The 25,104-nt window shown below is 51.2% G+C and overlaps 1 protein-coding gene across 1 annotated transcript in view; it reads right to left on the bottom strand.

Annotated features, from left to right (window-relative positions):
* Positions 1-15,419, bottom strand: part of Cacna1i (calcium voltage-gated channel subunit alpha1 I) — a 108,985-nt gene extending 93,566 nt beyond the window's left edge. The window contains exons 1-2 of the mRNA XM_051189417.1: positions 15,172-15,419; positions 4,289-4,538 (exon numbers count right to left, since the gene is read on the bottom strand). Of these exons, the coding sequence (XP_051045374.1) occupies positions 4,289-4,517 (229 nt within the window). The 5' untranslated portion in view covers positions 4,518-4,538; positions 15,172-15,419. The remainder of the gene's footprint in view (positions 1-4,288; positions 4,539-15,171) is intronic.
* Between the last annotated feature and the right edge of the window lie 9,685 nt (positions 15,420-25,104).

Here is a 25,104-nt window from a genome sequence, read left to right as displayed (position 1 = left end):
CACTGACAGTAAGACTTCAGGGTTGAGGAGACTTTCTCAAGCAAGAGGAAAAAAGACAAGAAGGAGGGAGGGAGGGAGGGAGGGAGGGAGAAAGGGAGGGAGGGGAAGGGAAGGGAAAATGAAAGAGGTAGAAGGAAGATGGAGGGAGTGGAAGTTAGAAGAGGGGAAAGACAGAGGACGTAGGAAGTGGAGGAGGAAAAACAGGAAATTGAAAGAGGAAGAAGGATGGAAGATGAGGAAAGGGAAAGAGTATTGAAGGAAAAAGCAAGATGGAGGAAGAGAAGGGAAGATGGAGAAAGGATGGAGGGGAAGGAAGAGGGCTGAGAATGAACAGTAGAGAAAGGAAGGAGCAGGGAGAAAAGATGAAGGATGGAGGATTGGAAATGGGAGCATAGAAACTGGTGTGGAGGAAGGGACTAAAGAAACGCATTGTAGAGAGTGGAGACTGGATTAAGAAGGAATGGAGATAAAGGAAAAGGGAAAGATGGAGAAGGGTGGCCAGAGGAGGGATGAAGGGTGAGGAGGATAGAAGAAGGAGGAGAAGGAAGAGGACACAGAAGGACAGAGGGTGTAGGGGGAGGGGATGCGGGTGGATAGCTGGAGGATGGAGGGGGAGGGGATGCGGGTGGATAGCTGGAGGATGGAGGGGATGCGGGTGGATAGCTGGAGGATGGAGGGGAGGGGATGCGGGTGGATAGCTGGAGGGTGGAGGGGGGGGGATGCGGGTGGATAGCTGGAGGATGGAGGGGATGCGGGTGGATAGCTGGAGGATGGAGGGGAGGGGATGCGGGTGGATAGCTGGAGGATGGAGGGGATGCAGATGGATAGCTGGAGGATGGAGGGGAGGGGATGCGAGTGGATAACTGGAGGATGGAGGGGAGGGGATGCGGGTGGATAGCTGGAGGATGGAGGGGATGCGGGTGGATAGCTGGAGGATGGAGGGGAGGGGATGCGGGTGGATAGCTGGAGGGTGGAGGGGAGGGGATGCGGGTGGATAGCTGGAGGATGGAGGGGATGCGGGTGGATAGCTGGAGGATGGAGGGGATGCGGGTGGATAGCTGGAGGATGGAGGGGAGGGGATGTGGGTGGATAGCTGGAGGATGGAGGGGATGCGGGTGGATAGCTGGAGGATGGAGGGGAGGGGATGCGGGTGGATAGCTGGAGGATGGAGGGGAGGGGATGCGGGTGGATAGCTGGAGGATGGAGGGGATGCGGGTGGATAGCTGGAGGATGGAGGGAATGCAGGTGGATAGCTGGAGGATGGAGGGGAAGGAATGCGGGTGGATAGCGGGAGGATGGAGGGAATGCAGGTGGATAGCGGGAGGATGGAGGGGATGCGGGTGGATAGCGGGAGGATGGAGGGGATGCGGGTGGATAGCTGGAGGATGGAGGGGATGCGGGTGGATAGCGGGAGGGGATGCGGGTGGGTGACAGGAAGATGCGTGAAGATAGCAGAAGCCACAGCAGAAGGAGAAGCGCAGCTGAACTTTGTCCCTTTGGCTAAATCTCTCTTTTTAAATTTATTTTTATTATTTTTGTATGTGTGCCATATGTCTTCAGGGGCCTGAAAAGGCCAGAGGAGGGCATCTGATCCCTTAGAGCTCGCCTTAATTAGGGTTTCTATTGCTGTGATTAAACACCATGACCAAAAGCAACTTGGGGAAGAAAGGGTTTGTTTGGCTTACACCTCTCAGGTCACATTCCATCACCGAGAGAAGTCAAGATAGAAAGTCAAGGAAAAACCAGGAGACAAGAACTGCAGAAGAGACCACGGAGGATGCTGGTTACTGTCTTGCTCTCTGTGGCTTATTCAGCCTGCTTTCTTATACAGCTCAGTACCACCGGCTCAGGGATAACATCACCTACTTTGGGCTGGACTGGCTCACATCAACTATTAATCAAGAAAATGCCTATCAGGCATAGTGACGCACACTTTTAATCCCAGAACTTGGGAGGCAGAGGCAGCCTGGTCTACAGCCAGGGCTACACAGAGAAATCCTGCCTCCAAAAAACAGAAAAGAAAAGAAAATGCCCGCACAGACTTGTGTGCAGGCAATCTGAATGGAGGTATTTTCTCAGTTGAGTCCCCTCTTCCCAAATGCTAGTTTGTGTCAAAGGTCTAACCAGAAAGAGCTGGAGTTGCAAGTGGTTGTGAGCTGTCCATGGGTCTTCTGCAAGAGAGCACACACTGTTAACTACTGAGCACCTCTCCAGTCACCACATCTTTTTATCCAGCTCCGCCAAAGGCCCCGTCTCTCCCTCCAAAGCCAGCTCCACTGTGTCCTACTCCAAATGGACTCACAGAGCAGAGGAGACAGGGAGGGTGAAGCCAATGGGCAGAGTGACTGGAACCCCTATTTAAGCAACAAGTCAGCAATGTAGATGGTCAGTTGACTTGGGTGATAGCCTGAGTTCCAGTGCTAGGCACTATCCCTGGCTCCCAAAGCTGGAAGGAGACATCTCACCAGCCCCTCCTCTGCAGATGGAGACACTGGGGCTCAAGAAAAGGGTGGCACAGAGTCATACACACTCATCAGACAGGACATTGGCTAACGCCCAGGTAGGGACCTCTGAATGGCATTTGGGAGAGCATGTGCCATGTCAGCCCAGTCAGCCCTGCCAGAGACTGTCAGAGTCACACTCCCAAACCAAGGTCTTCTGCGGGCCAGAGCCATGGTGACCAGCCTACCAAGAGAAGTGCAGGGAGGTCTGGTGACTTATTCAACATCATACAGCATCCAACATGCTTTCCTGTCACCTGCCATGTGAGATAGTCACCTTGTCCACACCTCTGGCATAGACCACACCCACTGGGGGTGGAGAGGTAACTAAGTCTGAAGAGGGGGCTCGGAGAGCCTCTCTTGCTTGCAGCACCGGGACAGGAGCACATCTGGAGGCATCCTTGGGACCAGGAACCTGCTGGTGTTCATCTGTCTATGTTGTGAGTTATTTCTCCCTGAATAAACATCTATTCAGCCTATCTGTTTTTCCCTATCCTTATTAAACATCAATAGCCATGATGGGCCTCTGACTTTGTCTCCCTGGTCCTCTAGCCTTGTCCTCACCAGTCATGTTGGGATCCACACCAAAGGTTTACCTTCCTTGAAAAGCCCAACACAGAGCTGAGCAGTGGGGGTGCACATCTTTAATCCCAGTACATGGTAGGCAGAGACAGGAGGAGCTCTGTGAGTTCAAAACCAACCTGGTCTACAGAGAGTCCCAGGACAACCAGGGCTACATAGAAGGAGAGAAGAAAGGAGGGAGACAGAGAGGCAGGAAGGGAGGAAGGGAGAGAGGCAGGAAGGGAGGAATGGAAAGAGGGAGGGAGGGAGGGAGGGAGGGAGGGAGGGAGGGAGGGAGGGAGGGAGGGAGGGAGCTCTAACCTCCTGCAGTCACTTCTTTGGCCTGGACACTGTCTGCTAACACTTTGCACACCCCTAAGTTTTGTTTTGTTTTTCAAGACAGGGTTTCTCTGTATAACAGGCCTGACTGTACTAGAACTCAGGGTGTAGACCAGGCTGGCTTTAAACTCAGAAAACCACCTGCCTCTCTCTTACCTGAGTGCTGGATATAAAAGGGTCAGAAGTTTAAGGTCATCCTCAGCTGTGCATCTAACCTTGGCTATATGAGATCTTGCCTCAAAAAAAAAAAAAAATCGGCAACTTGGCATGAGGCTGCATGAAGACCCCCAGGTGATCACAGAGGGCTACCTGAGGAGACAACACTGACAATGTGATTTGAAGGGTATGGTAAAAGATTTGGCCAGGTGAAGACGGAAGGAAAACCATTTTAGACAGAGGGAATGAAGCCCAGAAGCATAGATGAACCCAGGGGGAGCAGAGTGTGGAGGATGCTAGGTCAGGATACCAAGGGACTGGTGGACTAGCTTAAGGCATGTCTCTGAATCCTGGGGGAGTAATGTGAACCTGTGAAGGACCATGATTGCTTGCAAACTGGAAACTTTATCCCCCCCATGCAACAGTGACGAGAGGTGATGTTTCAGAAGCAATAAGGACTCATGGTTTCAGTAACCCAAGCAGATTATTACTGAGGGAACTTGTCCAAAAGCTTCAGCTCAACAAGACCCCAGGTCAGCCTCCAACCTTGACATCTCCCCATATGGTTATGTGCCCACTCACCAAGGCCCAAGAGGCTCACTGTAGCCCTCAGTTCTACTGGCCAGAGGACCATGTGGGCAAGGCAGTGGCCAGGAAGCAGCTCTATCCATCCTTCCTTCCCATGCTGGCCCCTGGGCTGGGCACAAACACACCGGCCTCCAAAGGATATGGGTTACATACCATCTTGATGCACCAGTTCCGGGGGCTCGTGGTCTGGCGCAGACAGAAGAAGGCAACAGGTGCCAGGTCTGGGTGTGGGACGTCAGGGTTAGTCCCATCCAGTGGCTCCTCCAGGCCTGGAGGGGATGGAGGGGGACTCTGGGGCCCCGGCTGCTCAGTGATTCCCGGCTCAGGAGCCTGGGCTGCTGAAGATGAAGGTGGCAAGGTGCTGTCAGCCATGTCAGCGTGGATCGGGGAGTCCTAGGGAGCAGAGAAGGACATGGGGGGGTTGGCTTGGCACCCACTCCAAGCCTACCTCCCCCATGGTGGGTGACACAGCTCAGATAGCCTAGCTACAGGTCCTGAAAGCTACCCCTTGCCCTCACTGTAGCCACGTGAATTAGGAGGAGAGAAACAGCCACTGCACAAAAGTCATCATCACTCAGCAAGATGGTCACTGGGCAAACCTAATCAGAGTGGGTTTCCACAAATGACAACTATAGATAGATAGATAGATAGATAGACAGACAGACAGACAGACAGACAGACAGACAGACAGACAGACAGTCAGATAAAACCTCAGAATGTAAATGATGTCTTTCTCGCTTATTTTCATAGTGCTGAGCTACAGTTCTGGTCGGAGGGTATGACTCGATGATAGAGGGTATTCCCAGTACTGTCTAAATAAATAAATAAATAAATAAAGTCTCGGGCTAAGGAAATAGCTCAGTTAGTAGAGTGCTTGCCTAGCATGCACAAGGTTCTAGGTCCAGTCTCCAGCATCACATAAACCAGGCACTGTGGCACACCTATAACCCTAGCACAGGAGAGGTAGAGGCAGAAGGATCAGAAGTGTGCAACCACACAGGTTGTTTCAGGCCAACCTGGTCTAGAGAACCTGTCTCCAAAAGAGTAATAATGAAATAATAAGTTAAAGAGGGAAGGAGAGATGACTGAGCAGTTAAGAATGCATGCTGCTCAAGCTGGTAAAATGGCTCAGCCGTTAAAGGTTAGGCTCACAACCAAAAATATAAGAATGCAAGCTGTTCTTGCAAGAACCCTTGTTGAGTTCCCAACACCTATGTAAGGCTATTCACAACTGTTTATAATTATAGCTTCAAGGAACCTGACGCCCTCTTCTGAGCTCCTTGGGTACCTGCGCTCACATGCACATACCCACACACAGACACACATACATATGTAGTTTTAAAATAATAGAATAAATCTTTCTAAAATAATACATAAAAGACTAGCGTTATCTATCAAATCATCAAAAGTGAAGTAAAATTTTAGGTGAGTGGGGATGTTATTGTGAACACAGGCTTAGCTGCCAAGGCAATGTGTGACAAAGGAGAAGCTGGGTGCTGTGGAATCAGACACTGAAGAGCAAGGAAGGACTAGCAGCAGCTTCCCTGAGGAGATGACATTTGAGACCTCCAGTGAGCTTCTGGACCAGGAATCTCTCTCTCTCTCTCTCTCTCTCTCTCTCTCTCTCTCTCTCTCTCTCTCTCTCTCTCTCTCTCTCACACACACACACACACACACACACACACACACACACACACACACACTAGGATGAGAACCCAGGGATCTACAAGACCAATCTTTCTGCTTTACAGGTAGAGAAACTGAGGCCCAGAACAGATACACAGCTAGGTAAGAGCAGAGCTGGGCCCCAGTCACATGGCTTCCAGGTACATCTTGCCTCTCTGAAATCCTTAGTGTTTTACCAAGGACCTCAATTTGAAGTGTCTTTGACCAGCCAACCACACACTGGCCCTGACTCTGCTCAAGGACAGCTCTACATGCTCGTCTCATTCTGATGCACTCAGCCACCTCCCAGGGCCTATCATAGGGAAACTGAGGCTCAGAAAGAGGGCAGCTTTTATAGACTCAGGGGTAGATGAAAAGTCAAAATTCTAGTTCCAGCCCTCCAGATCCACTTAGGACAAGGGGCAATGGACACTGGCCTGACTGGCCCCCTTGCTAGGAAGGACAGGCACTCCTAGAGCCCAGCACCCTACAACCTCACCCTAGGGGCTGCACATCCCTGAAGGTTTATCCAAACTTGGAAACATGAGGCGCTCAGAAGGTCTGTGTTCCTAGCTGCTGCTGGCAGCTGCAAGGTTATTGTCTGAGCCACCCTGAGCTGATGGATCCAGACACTCCTCTGCTCCCACAAGCAAGGGACAGGAGCTGGTACTTCCTGCCGCTTCACCCGGCTGGTCAGGGCCGCAGTGTTTCTCCTGAGCTCCCAGTTTTGCTCCCAATTCCAGAAAAACAGCACAAGCCTTACATAAGTGCCTTGGCTGGCCGAGCATCAACCACTCAGGTAGAACAGCAACCCTCCCTCGGTGGCTCCAGGTCTCCCCATCACTGGACCAGCTCTGGAACCCACCACTCCCTCCACCAACTATCGCTCTAGCAAAATGGGACCTCTTGGGTCCCTAGGGCAGTGCAGCTCTTGCAGGCCACATTCATGCTACTCCCTTACTGGAGCATATGCCTTGGCCTCCATATCCCTGATTGTCCTGAGTACCTACTGTGTGAGCAGGCTCTACAGCTATACTAGTGAACTTGCATTAGCCCTCATTCAGCCCACACAACAGCATAAGAAAAGGATGCCTATTCAATTCGCTTCTCTTTCTGGCTTTTCAGTACCCCAGTCACCCTCCAATGTAGTGTACAATTTTTGTTTTTATATCCCTGCGATTTCCGGTCTGTCTTCCCAGCCTTCAATAAGGCTGTAACTGAGAGCACAGATTGTTGTCTGTTACATTTACTGCTGCAACTCCAGCCCCTGGAACACTGAGTGCCTGGAACATACTAGATGCTCAATAAATATTTGTTGACTACATAAATAAAAAGTATTGAAAAGTAAATAAACACGGGGGGAATATGGTGGGAGGAGCCACTTAAGAGCAAAACAGAAAGAATCAAAAGGCACTGCCAGCCACGCTCTGCGGAAAGGACACTCCAGGCAGGAGGAACAGCATGTACAAAGACTAGGAGGCTGAACGTGGCTGAATGCATTTAAGGAACAGAGGAAGGAATGAGGCCAGTGTGGCTAATGGAGCAGGGAAGGGAGTGAAACTGGAGAGCCCCAAAGGATGACTCCAAGTGTAACCGAAGTCACTGGGGGGCTTTAGGCCGGGGACTGTTGTGCCCTGAGCTGCATGTCTAACGGTACACCCTCTGGGGGTAGGAGTTATTCAGGAAGGGTCAGAGGTGGAACACAGAGAGCAAAGAGGGGACACGAGAAGGCTCTGGGTCTTGCATTGCCAGTGGCAGCCTCTCTGCATCATGGAAACTCTCCATGTAACCACACAGAGTGGAGAGCTGCTGGGCTTAGAGGCAACACACAGGAACTTACATCTCTTCTCTCCACTCCACCTCCTACCCCATTTGGTTCTCCAGCCCCTGTTTTGCCACACTAAGTTACCATCCTCCATCCTCATACCTCTCCTAGATCACTGCCTCTCCCCCCTCCCTGACAGTACAGCCTCCACCCCCTGGTCCGCTTCCCACACTCACCTAACCCCCATCCTCAACTTGATCCCCTGCTCCTACCCAGCCAGCTTCCCTGCATCTGCCCAGCCTCCACCTTTTGACTTAATTTCAGCACTCATTCATCCAGCCTCCACCTTTTGACTTGATCTCCAGGGTTCATGCAGCCTCCATTCTTTGACTTGGTCCCCAGCACCCACACAGCCTCTACCCTCTAATTTGCTCCCCAGTGACTGCCTCCACATCCCAAAGCACCTCCTTCTTGATGCTCTATTTGTCTTATCCTGACACTCTTTCTCCCACAATCCTTCCAAGTGATGGTGTGGCAACCACAAGGAGAGCATAGCAGAAGCCCACTGTGTCTGGAACCCCATCTCCACTCCTGGTCCCGCTGGCCTCTTGGAGTCTCAACTTCTCTCTACAAAGCTCAGCCTTTCTCTTCCAGTAGGCCCCTATGAAGAAGCAGTGTGCTGTGGATGGAAGGCACAGTGGAAACCATGAAAAAAAAATCTGAGCATGCATGTGACCATATGTACCATGCATAAGGGCTGCTAACCCCATGTTCCCTCTGCCATCACTGTTACCACCACCATCAACATTGTCATCACAATTACCACCAATAGCATCATTACCATCATCATCACCACCATCACCATCAATATTACCACCTTCAACACTATCATCATCAGCACTAACACTACTACCAATGTCACCATCACCATTACCACAGCAGCAGCAGCATCACAACCATCATCATAACCACCATCACTACCATCACCACTGCCACCACCATCACCATCAGGCAATAATCAAAGGCCCTATCAATCCCAGAATTCCATGAATATTTTCTTCTTGGAGGAAAAGATCAGGACCCAGAGGAGTTCAGCAGTGCCCAATGTCACCTAGCTGACACAGGGCAGTGGTGGAAAAGATGAGTCCCAGCTCAAGTCTGCCCACTTCCAAGACCAAAAACCAAACTATTGCAGCAACAACTTAGTAAATTCCTTAAAAACAGGTTCCCCTCCAGGCTGAGTCAGGAGGCAATGGAGACAAAGCTCCTGGTCCAAATAAGACCTTCAGTGTTGGTGGTGCACACCTTTAGTCCCAGCACTCCAGAGGCAGTGCCAGGCAGATCTTTGTGAGTTCGAAGCCAGCCTGGTCTACAGAGTGAGTTCCAGGACAGGTTCCAAAGCAATATAGAGAAACCCTGTCTCAAGAAAAAAAAAAAAAAAAAAAAAAAAAAGACCTTCAGTCTCCCAAAGCAGTAGGAAGCCTATCTTCCAGAGTATTCGTATTCAGTAAGCACCAAGAGAATCCTTGGAGCCCTTATGTCTCCATAGCTCACAGCCTGGACTGGCAGCCAGGTGTGTGTGTGTGTGTGTGTGTGTGTGTGTGTTTTCAGAGGGGTCAGGTAACCTGTTTGTTCTTCAGACAACAACCACAAAGCAGACAATGCCACTGCTCACACAAGTAATAAAATCATTCAAGGAATATGATGAGAGTCCAGAAATCTCAAAGTCAGGATGTCTTGCTCTCATTAGAACCAGAGAGTCAAACAGTACTGTGATGGAATGAAAACCTTCAGTATAGTGTTTTGGGGCACAGAGCTCAGAATTGCAGCCTGTGTTCAAGTCCCAGCTCTGGCACCAGCCCACCTTGACACATGAAAGCTTGAAGGTGCTATGTGCCTATGAAATGAGGAGATGACTGCTCTGAGGCAGAGCTGCTGCTGGGGTAAGCTGGGGTAGCCGCACCAGGCACAGGGCTTGTGCACAGTGAGACCCCATGCTGTTCTCCCATACTCCACAGTGGCATCAGCCACAGATTTCTACAGTCCTGGGAGTCCGGGGTCCTGGAAACAGTGCTTGGTTTCATAGATTTTCTTGGTGTCCAGATCTTCACAAAGGGGGTGGACTCTGAAAACAAACAGAACCTTCAAAATGGCCTAATCCACTACCACACACATAAACAGCACCAAATACACATACGCACTCACAGTCTCATGCTTACTGTTACACTCGGACACACTCCCATGTGGACACATAATACCCACTGGCAATAGGCATTCACACGTATAACACACAGTCACACACAGGACAAATACACAATATTATACACACCACATATCTTCACATACAACCACAGACATGGATAATATGTAACACAGAGATGCATACAAATACCCCATAAAATAGAGATACATACACACAATCACACACATATGTAACACAGATATTCATTATGTATATCACAATATCACAGACACATACAACATACACATATAATCATACCCAGATACACACACACCATATGATCACACAGACCAGTACACCACACATTCACAGACACATGCTCACATACACACACAGAAATCACAGGCACATCAATTGTGGTGGCACATGCCTTTAGTCCCAGCATTCAGAAGGCAGAAGCAGGAAGATCTCTGAGTTCAAAACCAGTCTGGTCTACAGAGTGAGTTCCAGGACAGCCAGGGATATACAGAGAAACCCTGTCTTGAAACACCAACCAAAAAAAAAGAAAAGAAAGGAAGAAAGAAAGAAACAAATAAAGAGAGGAAGAAGTCATAGACACACATGCTCACTTAGTATCTTACACAGATACATAGTCCTCACAAATACAAACCAGGGCAAACCCTGGATTTGGGAGACTACCAAGAAATCTAGTAAGGCCTTGGGAAGACTGCCTCCCAGAATCTTGCAGGCATCATCTCAGAGCCCCTAGAATCCTGTCTGCTTCCTCTTCCGCATGACAGCCCTGCAGATTCATGATGACAGCCTGCCTACCCCTGAGCCTCATCTGCCCCAGGCCTCTTGTCACCAGCTCCCTCAACCATTCCTCAGATGACAATTTCCAGATCACCTGCCTCCCAGAACCCTTCTTGGTCTAACTTGAGCTTACCCGATGTCCTCTGCAGGGACAGGGCTAGATTGACACTGAGGCAGCAGGGTCGCCTGCTTAATGCTGCAGATGAGGCCTTTGTAATACAGACTGGCTTTTTAGGGCCCAAACACAACCCAGATCCCAGCACCTATGCTTCATGGGGTCCACTGACCCCCTCAGGTCTTCTGAATTGTTGTGCAGTTGCTCAATTGGGAAAGGTTTACCTTTGGCCCCCCAAGTTCATGAACTTACAGCAAATTTTCTTTGGTCTGGCTACCTGAGCCTGCCCACATCCTAAACTCCTATTGGCTCCACCACTAAAATCAACACCTAGCCTTCCCAGCTGCACAGCACACTCAGAGAATTGGCTCAGCAGCTCCTCCTGGGACAACTAACAAGTGTCACAGATAGCATTGTTTGTGGGCACTTGCAGCATGCCAGGCACCTAATCACAACCCAGAGATGCAAACATATTTGGTCTCTTCTACAAAGAGGAAACTGAGGCACGGGGAGAGGAATGTTTATTTCCCAAAGTCAAAGGCTACTTAGTGGAAGAGCTGGGAGGCCCAACTATGAATTATGAGCTAAAACATGGGCCAGATGCCCCTGCTGCACTGAAGCGCCTGCTCACCAAACATTGTTGTGTTTGTTTTCAGTGGCCCTTGGCCTTATGATGACTGTCAGCAAGTAAGGCTGTACCTAAATTCCCGGCTTGAGCACATCTCCCAGCAGGTGCCTCTGCTGATTGCTTTGCTCACTTTGAAAAACTTAAGAATTTTGGGTCTTATTTCAACTAACAACTCAGGGTGCAGGTGGTCCCTGATGGGAGTAAGGTGGGTTCCACAAAAAGGAACACTGGACCGGAATCCCAGAGCCCAGGCAGACCCAGCACCCCTTCCCTACATCCTGTCTCATTTCCACCTGTGAAAAACAGGGAGGATGGTGCCTCTGTCCCTCTCAAAGCAGATAACACATGGAGAGAGATTTGGAAAGTACCTTAATGAAAGGAAAACAGCTTCCCCCTCCAAGGCCCCATACTAGGTACTACAGAGACACTTATAAGTCTGGCAAATTCCCTTTAAGGTAGAAGCATTATTCAAATTGCAAAAAGCAGAGCTTGCCACACTGAGTGGCCTGCCCCTCAGAGCCCCCAATCATCACAGACTTGCTTATTGCTGTCGCGGCTAGGATAAAAGCTTGGGTGGGAGCACTCAGGCTTTAACCCAACCCTTCTTGCTCAGTAGGTCAGGGTGCACAGCAGGGAGGTGGAAGAAGAGCCCAAATATCTGTCTCAGGATGCATCCCCAGCCAAGGCCAGCAGAAGGGGACAGCCGGCCAGGGAGGACCCTGGAGGCAAAGGTCTCTTCTGATTCCAACCCTGAAGAGACACTGGCTCCAAGGCCCTTCACTCTCCAGCACACACTTCTCCTCCCTCTCTCCTGTTCAAGAGCCCCAAGTTGCCAGCTCCTACTTAGAGTGTCCAGTGGCCGTGTGTCCAGCACCCCTGGAGTCCACAACCTGATTCTCACTCACAGAGCACAAAAGAATATGGAGACTTGCAGCTATGTCTCCACATTGTCCTCAGCAAGGAAGTTGATGCCCCCTCGAGGCATGGAAGCCCCTAGAAGGCCCATTTAGCCTGTTCCATTCTCACCTCTGGATCCTAGTGACCAAAATGAGACCTGGCACTCAGTAGGTGCTTAATGAATCAGAAATCCAGGTTTATTTTCTTCTCTTCCAGCTGACAGCTTAGAATGGGGGAAACTCACCCTACATCTTTCAGGTTTGAGGACCCACAGGCCTGCAGACCAGGGATCCACAGATGTTCACACAGGAGCAGGCAGGCACCCACACATCTGTGTAGTCAGCAGCTCCAGCCCAGACCTAACACTCTGGAGGACATCAGGTGAAGGGGGGGACACACTATGCAAGGCACACTCTGGGAACACGTGGGAAGAAACTGTTCTCCAGAAAGGAGAGAGGGAGGAAAGAGATGAAGTGGGGGGAAGAGAGAGGGAGGAGGAGGGAGAATGGATGGAGGATCCAAAGCCAAGAGTCAGAAATGGGCCTTGATTTCCCCTCCTCTGGACCTCCACCCCCAACACAGCATTCACTCTTGGCAGACGGTTTTGAGCACCCAAGATGCAGCCCTGGGGAGTCAAGAGCAAGACACACTGGGTGAGAGACAGCACAGATCGGGGAAACCACACAGACCTTGAAAAAGAGCTCTGAGCTGCTGGGGCGGGAGCGCCTGATGGTGGGGGAAGGGTGGGGCCCAGAGTCTGTCCTGGGAGCTGCCCTTGGGGTGTGGGACGATCAGTGGAATTGGGCAGGTAATGGGGGTTATGGTGAAGGGACTGAGGACAAGAAGGTAGCGGTGGCTAGGTTGTGTGCTCGGGGCAGATATCTGAGTTCAGAAGCACTTGGAGGCCTCGGGGAAGTGCTCCCCAGTCTGAGTGGATGACGGGCAGGCCCTCTAGGGCCAGGTCTAGAGCCAGCTCCAGTGAGTGAGTGAGCGGGAGGTTCCTACAGCAAAACCCCACCCACCTGCCCAAGGTCAAGGGGAGTCAACCTGCGGGGATGAAGACTTCCTGGCGCCCTCTGGCGGCCTTAGAAGATACCCTCTCTGACCGAGGCTTGCAGAAGCTACTGGTACAACATACAGAAGTGTAGGTAGGAGTCAGGCAAGGAGGCTACACAGGAACTCAGGTAATGGGGATGGAGAATTTCAGGCAAGGCAAACAAGGGTCTCCAGGCAGGCTTTCAGCCCCTCCCCCAGGCCTATCTGGCTGCCTGAGGAGCCTCCCGCTGGCTGGCACAGTTCTGAGCAATCGGAATGGATCCTGTAGGGCAAAGTATAACGAGGCCCAAGCCTTCGAAGGTATGGAAGATTCTCCAGTTCGGTGTCAGGCCAGTGTGGTGTCCCAGGATATTCTCTCCCTGTCTCTGCATTCACCCCTAGACTGCTGCTCCAAGCTTGGTTGCAGCTCAGCATCTCCCTATCCCATCCTGAATTCTCACCCACTAACACCCTTTGCCTGGCATCACCATTGCTCAGCCCAGGACTTGGGGCTCAAACAGAAAGTTTGTCCTGAGGGGTGGACGAGAGTTTTGAATAAGTACTTGGAGCTGAATGGGGATGTTAATTCAAAAAGTGATTCCAGCTTCCTGAGTTATAAGGACGAGCAGAAGACAGGCCTGAACTCCCAGCGTCAACCCCCCTCCCCTCCATGCTGGCCCCTGGACCCACACCTTTGTCTGTGAGGCATCAGAGTCTCCAGGCAGTGGCAGAGTCTGCAGCGACAAATCCCCCCAGGAAATGAGACGAAGGACTGGCAGACTGCTCAGGCCAGACTGAGCCCTCCAGCCTAGGACACTGTTCACATGCGATTCAGACCCTGTCACACCATGCAGACACAGACAAGCTTGAGCTCAAGCTCAGTGCTCGTGCTTGCTCTCTGTCTCTCCCTCTCCCTCTCTCCCTTTTCCTGGAACACACACACACATACACACACACACACACACACACACACACACACACACACACACAGCCCAAAACAGACTCCAAAGGCCAGAATATATCTCAGGGGTCGTTCCTTGGACCCCTTCTCATACACACGCTCCGATCTTGATGAGAAAGGACACAGCACAGGAGCTGTTGGCTCTAAGATGGGCCTATCCTGAACCCCCCCTCCCCCAGGAACCATGACCTCCCCCAAAAAAGACCTAACTACCTCCCTGCCAAGGCTTCCTGCCCCTTCACCCCACATACACCACCCAACAGACAATTAAATCCCAATCAACACAAATGCTCATTATATAACCATTTCTCTAGCAGCTGAGGACTCCTCTTGGCCCCTGGAGTGCCCGCTCCAACCCGACCTGACTCCATGAAGCGCGACCTGGGTGGGTGCCTGGGGTACTGGCCAAGGAGGGGCCCTCTGCCACAGGCCTGGAGGAAAGTTAAACCCTGCCTGGGGTTCTTGCACTCAATCCTGCCGCGGTTCTCCCTCCCTAGCTAACACTCCCAGCTCAGCCCTGCCGGACACTGGCACCAGCTCTGATCCAGCTGGTCGCAGAGCCGCAGCAGCAAAGGGACCAGGACAGACAGACATACAGCCCGGGCCCCCGCCAGCAGCCAGACTTGTTGAATAAATTTCTGCAGCGCTGGTTCAACTGGCTTTGGGCTTTAGTATTGGCACCAAGAGAACTTTCGTGGCCTTGGAGAGGGGGCCGGTCAAAGTTCCCTGTCCTTCCTCCCAATGCAGGGCCCCCACCCCCAAGCACAAGATGTGGCGCCCACCTGATGGGCAGGCGCGGGCGGAATGGGGGAATCAGCCCCCAGAAATAACAAATAAATAAATAAATGAGTAAATAAATAAATTAATTAATAAAACGCCTCTATAAAGAAAGAGCCCAACGCGCCAAGAAGCCGACCAGGGGGCTGAATCTTTTCTTCTCCGTCCACCGCCACTGCCTCGCCTACCTTGGCATGGACGCGGCCGGGCAGCTGGGTCGTCCCAGGCAGAGATGCGGGGGTGACGCGTGGCCCCGAAGCAGGCGTGGAGAGGGACCCCGCACCTCGCCGGCTCCACGCCTCGGGTTCCGGGATCAGCTGCGCCCCCGGGGCGAAGGGGGCGGCGCGCGCAGGGTGGCGGGCCCGGGGGCGCGGGCCATGGCGGGCGGGTCGCCGCGGCTCCGGGCGGGCGGCGCGGACGAGCGGCGGACTGCGCGGAGTTGGAGCGCGCGGCGGGCGGCGGGCGCGCGGCGCTCCGGGCCGGGGGCGGGGGCGCGGGGCTGCGGCGGGGCAGGTGCGGGGTGTCGGGCGCGGTGAGACGCGGGGTCGGGCCGCCTGGGTCCCCGGCTTCGGCGCCTCTCGCGCCCCCGGCCCGTGCTCGAGGCGCAAGGGGGCTGCGCGCGGCGGGGGCTGCGGAGAAGCCGGAGCGCCGGGAGGTGCGGGGACGTGCGGCGGCGGCGAGACCGAGCCGCGCCGCGTGCGAGGAAATAGCCGTCCTTATACTGACACCAAATGTCTTCGGGGAAAGCTGCAGGCTTGGGGAGCTGGAGGGGGAGGCGTGCGGGCGACAGACTGAGTGACGGCGGCGGCAAGTGAGCCCCTCCGGAGGGGCCCAAGCCCCGGGGAGTGCTTCCACCTCCTGACCAGTTAGGGTCGCTCCCCTGGGAAGGGTCTTGACCCCTTTGGCACTGGACTGCGTCATGCGTAAAAAACGGGAGACCCTATGAATGAGCAGCCCAGGTGCTCCGTGCTTGTTGGCCTTGCCACACTTCAGATTGTCACTGATTTCCAGTTGGGCGGCTTGCTCCACTGCTTAGTGAGGGGTTCACCAGCTTAGCGATGGAACTCAGCCTCAGAGGTCTCCAAAGGTCCCTCAGAGACACAAGTTCCCACCAAGCTTCATATTTCGGCCCCTCTTCTTCCTGTCCTTCAAGATTGATTCAAAGACCACCAGCAGTGTTGCATGTATGTAATCCCAGCAGAGGCTGGTGGTGGTGACACATGCCTTTAATTCCAGCACTGGGGAGGCAAAGGCAGGTGGATCTCTGTGAGTTCAAGGCCAGCCTAGTCTATAGAACGAGTTCTAGGACAGGCTCCAAAGTTACACAGAGAAACCATGTCTGAAAAAAAAAAAAAAAGACTACCTCCGTTTAGACTTCCCAATGACCTCCACATCCCTCCCCTCCCACAGGAGTGGGGCAGACACAGCCCTCAGCCTTATCATTCTCTGATTCTCTGGGCAGCCTGAGAGGCCAGCCTTGTCCATGAAATGGACACCCAACTTTCTTGTTTTGCATCACCTGCTTCCCAATCCCTCTTAGCAAGTGGCCCCACCTCTCGGCCCCACGGGTTATGGACTATTATTGTTTATTATATATATACATATACATATTATATATACATATATACATCTTAAAGGCATCAAGATCCTGATGAATGCTTGTTTTCTTGACACTGTGGCAGGACACCTCATTTTACTGCCAAGAAAACTGATGCCAAAAATAAATATGAAGCCAGAGGTCCACTCATCTGGAAGCAGTCACCCCCGTGGGTACTCTCCAATCCATACCCACTGTTGACTTGTCTTAGTTAGCTTTCTACTGCTATGATGAAATGCTAACCAACATCAACTTGGGGAGGAAAGTGTTGATTTGGTTTATACATCCATCATGAAGGGAAGGCAGAAACCCGGCAGCAGGAGCTGAAGCAGAGGCCATGGAGGAATGCTGCTTACTGGCTTGTTCCTGGCTGCTTGCTTTGCTTGCTTGCTTATACAACTCAGGACCACCTGCTCCAGGAGTAGTACCACAGTAGGAAATCGTTAATCAAGGCAGTACCCCATAGATAAGTCCAAAGGCCAAATAAAGAGACAGTTTTTCAGTTGGGCTTCCCTCTTCCCACAAACTCTAGTTTGTGTCAAGTTGAAAAAATAAAAAAATAAAATAAAAAAAAAACCCAGTTCCTCATCATCGCCCCATGCAGGATGGGCCACCCTGCTCAGCCCTTCTAACTTCCATGGAGAGTGTGTGCCAGGGTCTCTTCATGAGGCTTAGGCTCCAGGATAGATTCAGTGACTGTCCTGGGGACCAGTTGTTTTGGCAGAGGGGCCTGACTGTGGATGTGAGAGATTTCCTAAAAAGACTCTAATGGAAGGTCCGGTAAATGCACACAAAGCTAAGAGATACCCTGCAGCATGAACTCACCCATCCAGACAGTAGCCCGAGTTGGGTAAGAAGACTTCAGATCATCATGGATTCCCATGGTGGATTACCAAAGGTGGCTATGCAAGACTGAGTCAGGGGAGAGATGGGTGGAGCAGTGGCAAGGGAAAGACACTGAGGCTGGAGTAGGCAGTAAGGGCAAGCATGCCTAGCCCTGGCCAACAGGATGCACAGCTGAAAACACCAAGGCATGGAGAATGAAAACCTTCAGGGTAGGAAGAAAATCCAGCCATTCTCTCCTGACAACACTGTTGTAACATTCCGAAGGTCCCATGGGACTTTGAGAACTCACCAGGTAGTAAGCTTGCAGGTCTAGGCCCTTGGTACAAGCTTCTAAAGGGCTATCCAGCCCTAGATTGTGCTCCCCAGGGTAATGTACACCTTACTTCCTTCCAGACAACTCCTTTGTTTCTCCAGGCACTGCTGATCCTCAATCCACCCAGCCTATCCTACCCCACCCCCAGGACAGTGAGTGGATCCCAGAGACATGGAGGAGTCAAATAGAGACCAGGATGGATGTAGGAGAGAGAGGAGCCATCGACCTACTACAGGCTAGGAGTGCAGTTCCTGTCTCCACAAGAAGCAAGGCTGGGGCGGTGCCTCTCAGAGGCCTCGCTGGCTGTGGGAGCTTCATTTATTCATTATTGCTATTTATATTGTGCCTGGTATTTGCAGAAAGCTGCATCAGCCGCACACACTCATTAGGCCCCACCATGCTCTGGGAACTGAGCCTGCCAAGTCCTGCCAGGAGGTGGGTGAAGTAAATGGCGGCCTGGGGTCCCCAACATATCCACCTGGCAGCCTGCAGGCTCCCCATTGCTTTTGCACAAGCTGCCTCCCAAAGACAAAGCCTGGCTTGCTCAGTACTCTAGTGACACTGGACAGAGCACACACACACACACACACACAGAGTCACCCTATGAGAACTTTCTCACAATTGCAGGAGCCAGACCGTCATCTATTGCTGGGACTGAAGGAAGCTGGGAAGAATTCTGAGCCTAGGATATAAATTAGGTCCTTTCTGGATTTAAAGATCATAAGGGCATGGAAATAGATATTTCGATACCCTCACAATCATGCTGATTTGTCTCTCAGATACTCACAGACCATTTAATCTATCTGCGCCTGACTCTGATGGGAGCCCCTGGCAAGCACTAACACTTTTAATCCTTGCCACAATCTTGTAAAATCCTTGCTTCTATTTTACAGGTGAAGGTCAATTGGCACAGAAAGGTGAAGTGACATGTTGGAGGTTAACTAAATGGTAGAGCTGGGACTCAAATTTGGAGCATCTGTTAACTGGAATTCTAAATTCAAAGCACTCAAAAGCAGACCAGCAAGATGTCTCAGCAGGATAAGGCACTGAATGCCAATTCTGACAACCTGAGTTTGATCCCCAGGACACATATGGGAAGGAAAACCAATTCTCAGTTGTCCTGTGACCTCTACGCACATACTGTGGCACACACATACATTAAATAGACAAATAAAAACATAACAACATTTATATAAATTCAAAAACTCCCATAATCAAGCTTTCTAGGACTCCAAACCAAGAGTGGCTTTGGCAGCTAAAGAAGGGAGATTCCTGACCCAAGGGGTATAGGTGTGAAGAGGAGTGCCCTTATCAGCATTGCTTAGTCCCCATCCCCCTCCCAGTTACCCTCCAAGCAGAGATGTACCCTGACACCTATGAGCTTGGTCCAGACAGGAGCTCTGGGGCTCACTAGCAAGACCCTGAAAGCAGAGCATTACAGGAGGCAGATAGGAAGAAAATCACAGTGGGAACTGAACTTCAACCTTCCCAATGCTCCTACTGGGTTCTGGGTCTAAGCCAGGATGGAGGACATCCTGGAAACGCTGACTACAGGAAACAAGGAGGAGGTTTGGAGCTAAACACTAAGGGAGGGAGGGAGGGAGGGAAGGACTAGCTTTCCATATGAGATGGACAGGGTGAACTGACATCTCATTGGGCCCAGAGAGGCCCTTGAGGCCTCACACTCCACTGTTTAGGGTAGAGGAGTAAATGAAGAGAAGGGAAAGAAGAAATTATAAAATAGAGGGGGAGGTGCCCAAAAAGAACCCCAAAGGGGCCCTGGACTTCAAGGCTCCAGATGACACTTGAGACCATTTATGTAGCTATAGTGTTGTCTCTTCCCACAAGGTCTCAAGAAGATCAGAGAGACACACAAGTATCTGTCTAGTGCGGATTTCTATGAGTCCCTTCCAAACTAATATAGCCAAGAACAACTCTAGGCGGGTCAGTCAGTGCACCCCACCTCTAAATCGGCCAGCCAGCAGAAGCAAAGAGCCAAAGGCAGGGCCCAGAGAGGTTGAGATGTAGTTGGCTCACTGGCGAAGGAGTAGGGATACCTCCTCTGCTCTGGAAGGTATCCACGTGCTTCATTAGTCCACTTAACCTCTCTCTCACAGCCCAGGGTGATGTGGTTGGGAACCTCCACATATGATTGAGAGAGCCTGAGCCCATCAAAATTAAATTAATTGTCCAGGGTCATATGGCTAATGAGCAGCAAAAACTTAATTCTATGCCAGGTTGAACAAGGATGAGCATGTGCAGGCATGGGGAGGGAGTGGTCCTTCTCCTACTTCGTCAGGATGCAAGAAGGAAGGGACAGAGGGCAAGGGGGGGGGGGTCCTGTAAAGGACCTTCGGTCCTGCCAGGTGGGAAACACCTGACATTCAGCCAAACATGACAGTTGTTGGCCTAGAAGCTTGCTGGATAAGGCCTGAAACATCAGTTGGGACACATCTGAAAGGGCTACCTGGCACCCAGCACTGCCTCTGGCAAGGGGGAGAAGAGTGGCAAGGACCTACACCCAGTCAAAAACTCCAGTACTCCCCCAAAACTGCACTTGACAGTTGACAGACTGTTTTCTTTTTGCCTCACACGATCCTAGGCTCCAGCATACAGTAGGCACTCAATATTTGCTGGGTGCTTCTCTTCTATTCTCTTTTAAAGACAGTTTCAAGTAACTCAGGAGACCTCAAACTTACTTTGTAACTGCAAATGACCTTGAACTTAAGGTCCTCCTACCTCAGCCAGCAAAGAGCTGGGATGACAGGCATGGAGACCATGTGGGGTTTCTGCAGTACTGAGGGATTGAACTCAGAGTTTTATGTGCCTAGGCAAATGCTCAGTTCACTGAGCCACATTCCCCAGCCTCTGTTTGCCTTTCTTGAACACAGCCTTGTAGAAGACATTTCCAGACTTATTTACTGATGGAGAAATGGAGATGGAAGGCTGGTAAGACGGCTCAGCTGATTCCTGAGTTCAATTCCTGGAAGCCACATAGTGGGAAGAGAGAACTAGCTCCCACAAGTGGAGGGGGTCACAGCAGACAGAGTGACATCTTGGCCTGGATGGGCTCATTTGAGTAAAGGAAGGTCATCCCCAGTAAGGTAACAGCAGGAGCAAAGTCCTGAAGAGTCAACGACACCATAAGAGAGGAGAGCAGAAAAGGGGCAGGATTGAAGCTTTGGGCTTGCCATCATCTGCTGAGATCACCATGGGAAGACAGAGCAATCCCCATTTTTTTTTCTACCCCTTCATCTGTCTCCTTAGCTCCATCTTTGCCTGCCTTTCTCTCCCTGTCCTGGGACTGCATGTGTAAGTCACACACACAAACGTGCGCGTGGCTCCTCTCTGTTTTCTCTATGGCTCCTGCTGCTTAAAGACAGAATAATAGAACTGGCAACTCTCTCTTTTATCCTGGATGGACAAAGGCTGGCTCCAGTAATCAGACGCCAGGAAGCTGTCTCCAACACCACCATCAAGGAGAGACAGTGCAGCACTGGGTAGGAGTGTGGGTAGGAGCAGGCCCTGGGCTGGCCATTGTCATGGTCTCCAAAATATCAGCCCCAACCCGAGTCCTGAAACTTCTCCCTGACCCTGCACCCCTGCTGGCCAGCTCTGCTGGGCACTGTGGGCACTGTAGGCATGTGGCTTCTCTCAGAAATGGGGGAGGAGGGTCTCTCATCAAAGACGCTTTGTCTTAAGGTTTCAATCTTTTCTATCTTATGTGTACGACTTTGCTTGAATGTACATCTGTGCACCATGTACATGTAGCGCCCACAGAGGCCACAGCAGAGGTCAGAAGAAGGTGTTGGATCCCTCCAGGACAGACAACTGTGAACTGCCATGTGGGTGCTGGAAATTGAACCCATGTCCTCTTGAAGAGCAGCAAGTGCTCTTAACTGCTGAGCCATCTCTCCAGCTCTGATCTCTTGGTAGACAGTAAAGGCCACACTTAAGACTTCCCTTGGCCCTGCTCTGACACAGCCTCAACCAAGCTCTGACCACCAGAGTCTTCCTGGCTCCAGACCCCCACTCTGTCTTGCTGGTCTGCCTCTACCATAATGTTCATACCAGAGCTCAGCCTAGAGTCACCACTTAGAAGAATGAATGAATGAATAAGCAATGATCACAGCAAGGACGGAGTGATGGGTTGATGGGAGATGTCATTCGGGACCAGACCAGCGGTGGGAGGAAAAAACAGTACTCCTTACAATGGGTCTTCATGGAACTAAGCAGGTTTTTATCAGGGGAACTTATACCTTAATGAGTGAGTTAGGAAAAAAAAAGAGGAAAATAGATTAGGGAGTTAGAAACTATAGATGATAAACATCTAATGAATCAGAGGGTGACCAGCCTAAAGGGGAAAACAAAGCAAGAGGACACACAGGGAATGAAGACAGGGTTGTCCCCTTGTGATGTTTTTACCACTGAGGATTCAGGTCGAGCCTCCTGCATGCTAAGCATGTACTCCAACACTGAGCCACACCCCCAGGCTCTTGAGCACTTGTTATCAAGGGCCCCCTACCACAGACAACACTGACCAACTGAGGTATTGGTCCATCCTCCATTCTGAAGCAGAGACTAGGGCTCAAGCTAGCCAGACTTGTCTCACCAACTCCCCATCCACACCCACACCTTCCCTGAGACCTTTCCAGGAATCATAGAGCCACACACAGACATGAGGAGACTGAAGGAAGCCATGCACACCCAAGGGGTGATCTGGGTGGCATCCTACAGAGCAGTTTGCAAGATGTGTTTTGCAAACTCAAGTGACCATCCTCATTCTCAAGTTAGGAAGGTGATCCCTGCTGGAAGGGAAACTGGTTGCTGACTCTGTCTGAAAAGCAGTGTCAATTCTATGTAAGCAGTGGGGAATCAACATGGACCATCCCACACTGAGGCCTCACACCTGATCCAGGTGGCCAGCATGTTCTCACTGCCACCCAGTTACCCATACATGCCCAGGCTAAAGAGGGACTATCACATGGCCCGGACAGATGCAAAGCAAGGAAAAGGCAAAACAAAAACAAAAACAAAAACCTTGACCAATTCACCCAGCAGGAAGGGTAAAGGTATGAAAGCAAGGTCTAAAAGCCAAGTCTATGTCCAGGCCCATATGACCTGGAACCTACCTGTGCCCTGACCCTCTAGAGAAAATTTTGAGCTTGTCCAGTGCTTGACCCAGAACATTCACTTCTAGAACATAGAGCCATACTTCCCAAAGGAGAAGATATGCAAATACCAACAGTCTTTATACTCCTGTCTGTGCATACACGCAGAGATACAAACACAAGTTCACACAAACTGTCACACGTATACCCAAACAGATATGTTCCAATTAAATGCACTTTTGGTGAGACACAAATTCACACAGACACATTCACATGCCTCTCAAGTACACACAGACACATGCATGTTATTATTAAGCTTACATTCACACAGACACAAGCACAAATGTACCCTTCCCCAGCTGCGCTCACGAAGGGAGAATTGTCCACAGTGAGAGGCAGAGGAAAAGGAGGCAGAGAGAAGGAAGTTGGGGAAAACTGAGGAAAGGATGGGGAGGGTTAGAGGCCTGACTGGTGGGGGGGGGGAAGCAAGTTCAGCAGAACAGAGAGGAGAGATTATGGTAGAAGGATGGGAGAGGAAAGAGGGAACGATAAGGCAATAGGAGTCAGCTGGGAGGAGGGAGAGGAGGGAGCTGGAGGGCTCTGTGATTGGAGCCTAACTTTAGCTGCAGAGCAGGGATGACTCACACTTGGGGAGAGCGCTGAGCCGGCTTCAGTTTTCTGTTTATATACCTTCACGAGCTAAATATACAGGCTGAGGGGTTCTTCTGTTCTGGTCCAGCAGTTCCTCCCCTGCCCTCACCCCCTCCCTCCAACACACACACACACACACACACACACACAGCCCCTGCCTCGTGAGGCCACTAACCACATCCCCTCACCCATAGCTCTCCCCTACAGCTGGTAGGAGCTGACCGTGGGGTTTGGCTTCACACTCAGAAATAAACATGGTGCAAACTGCCTCTTTCTAAAGCCAGAAGGTTGGGTGGGAGGATGTAATGCTTGCCCAAGGCCATTCAGCATGAAGTAGATGCTCCATGTCAAAGTCTTCAAGCCTGCCAGACCACAATCTCTCTACAGGAGAAGGGGCAAGGGCCTGGGAAAGTGACTGTTCCCAAGAGCAGGTAGGTGGAGGCTGCACAAGCAGGCACAAGGAATCAATTGGAGTTGGAGATCGGTGATCAGGGATTTTGAAAACATTCCATTCAAAATGCCCACCTTGGGCTCCGAAGTAGCTCCCCCAGAATTATCAGACCCAGGTCTAGTTCCCTGCACCCTGGTTTCCAGGGTGAATTTTCAAGGCCCTCTGCCTGGAACCAGAGAGGCTGCCTATGTGTTGCTGTCCGTGGTGCTGACCCTGCATTGCTCTTGAAGCCTTGAGTGGTGGTCACTTCTGCAATCTTGGACTCAGGGAGAAGACTGTAGTCACAGGAAAGCAAAGAAGTGACAAAGGACAAGAAATGTAAGGAAGCCATAGACTTCCAAGGAGTGGGCTGACAGATGGGACAAGCTGAGACAGATGAGAGTCTGTGTGCCCAGATCCATGAAACTGCTGACACACACAAATGGATGGAGGCTGGAGGGCAGGGTTGGGCAGGCTTGAAGTAACACCCTCAGCCTCAGAGTTGAACAGAAGTGCTTCTAGTACCTGTGTTCTTGTTACCCTCCTCGATAAAAAGCTTGTAAGTTTTCACACTGTCACAGAACAAACAGAACCGTGACTTCCGTTTCCCAGGTGCGCTGTTGTTTCATGTACCCTTGACAGCTCCATGGCATAGCTGACAGGTTCCAAAATTTTATTTTTCTCTGGGAAGTAGAGAAGTGTTAGCCCCTCCCTTTCCATCACAAGCTGCACTCTGGGCCTCGCTCCCTGACCCACACCTGCCCCCCAGTGGCTCCTGCCTCCAGGCCTCTGCATATGTCATTCCCCACAGCATAGGCATCTTCGTTCTCTTTCTTCTTCAAGGCCCAGCTGCTTGAAAGAGGAAAGGCCATAGTCACCTCAGAGCCCCCACAGTTGGCACCAAGATGACCTGGCTTACTCCATTGCTTTCTTTTCCAGGCCTAACTGAGTGTACCCAGCAGGTTCTCAAGTGAGAAAGGCATTGCAAGTGGACCTGGGGGAACTCTATGTATTTAACTAGCAATTTAGGAATTTCTTTTTTTGAGACAGTGTCTCATGTCTCCTAAGCTAGCCTAGAACTCTCTGTGGAGCCAAAGATGCTGTTAGGTTCCTGATCTTCCTGCCTCTATATTACAGATATGTGCCACCATGCCTGTGCTGGTGATCCAATAC

Source organism: Phodopus roborovskii, unplaced genomic scaffold (genome assembly GCF_943737965.1).
Source record: "Phodopus roborovskii unplaced genomic scaffold, PHOROB, whole genome shotgun sequence".
In the NCBI taxonomy this organism is placed as follows: Eukaryota; Metazoa; Chordata; class Mammalia; order Rodentia; family Cricetidae; genus Phodopus; species Phodopus roborovskii.
Note: the sequence above shows the minus strand (reverse complement) of the source record. Positions and strands in the feature narration are given on the sequence as shown.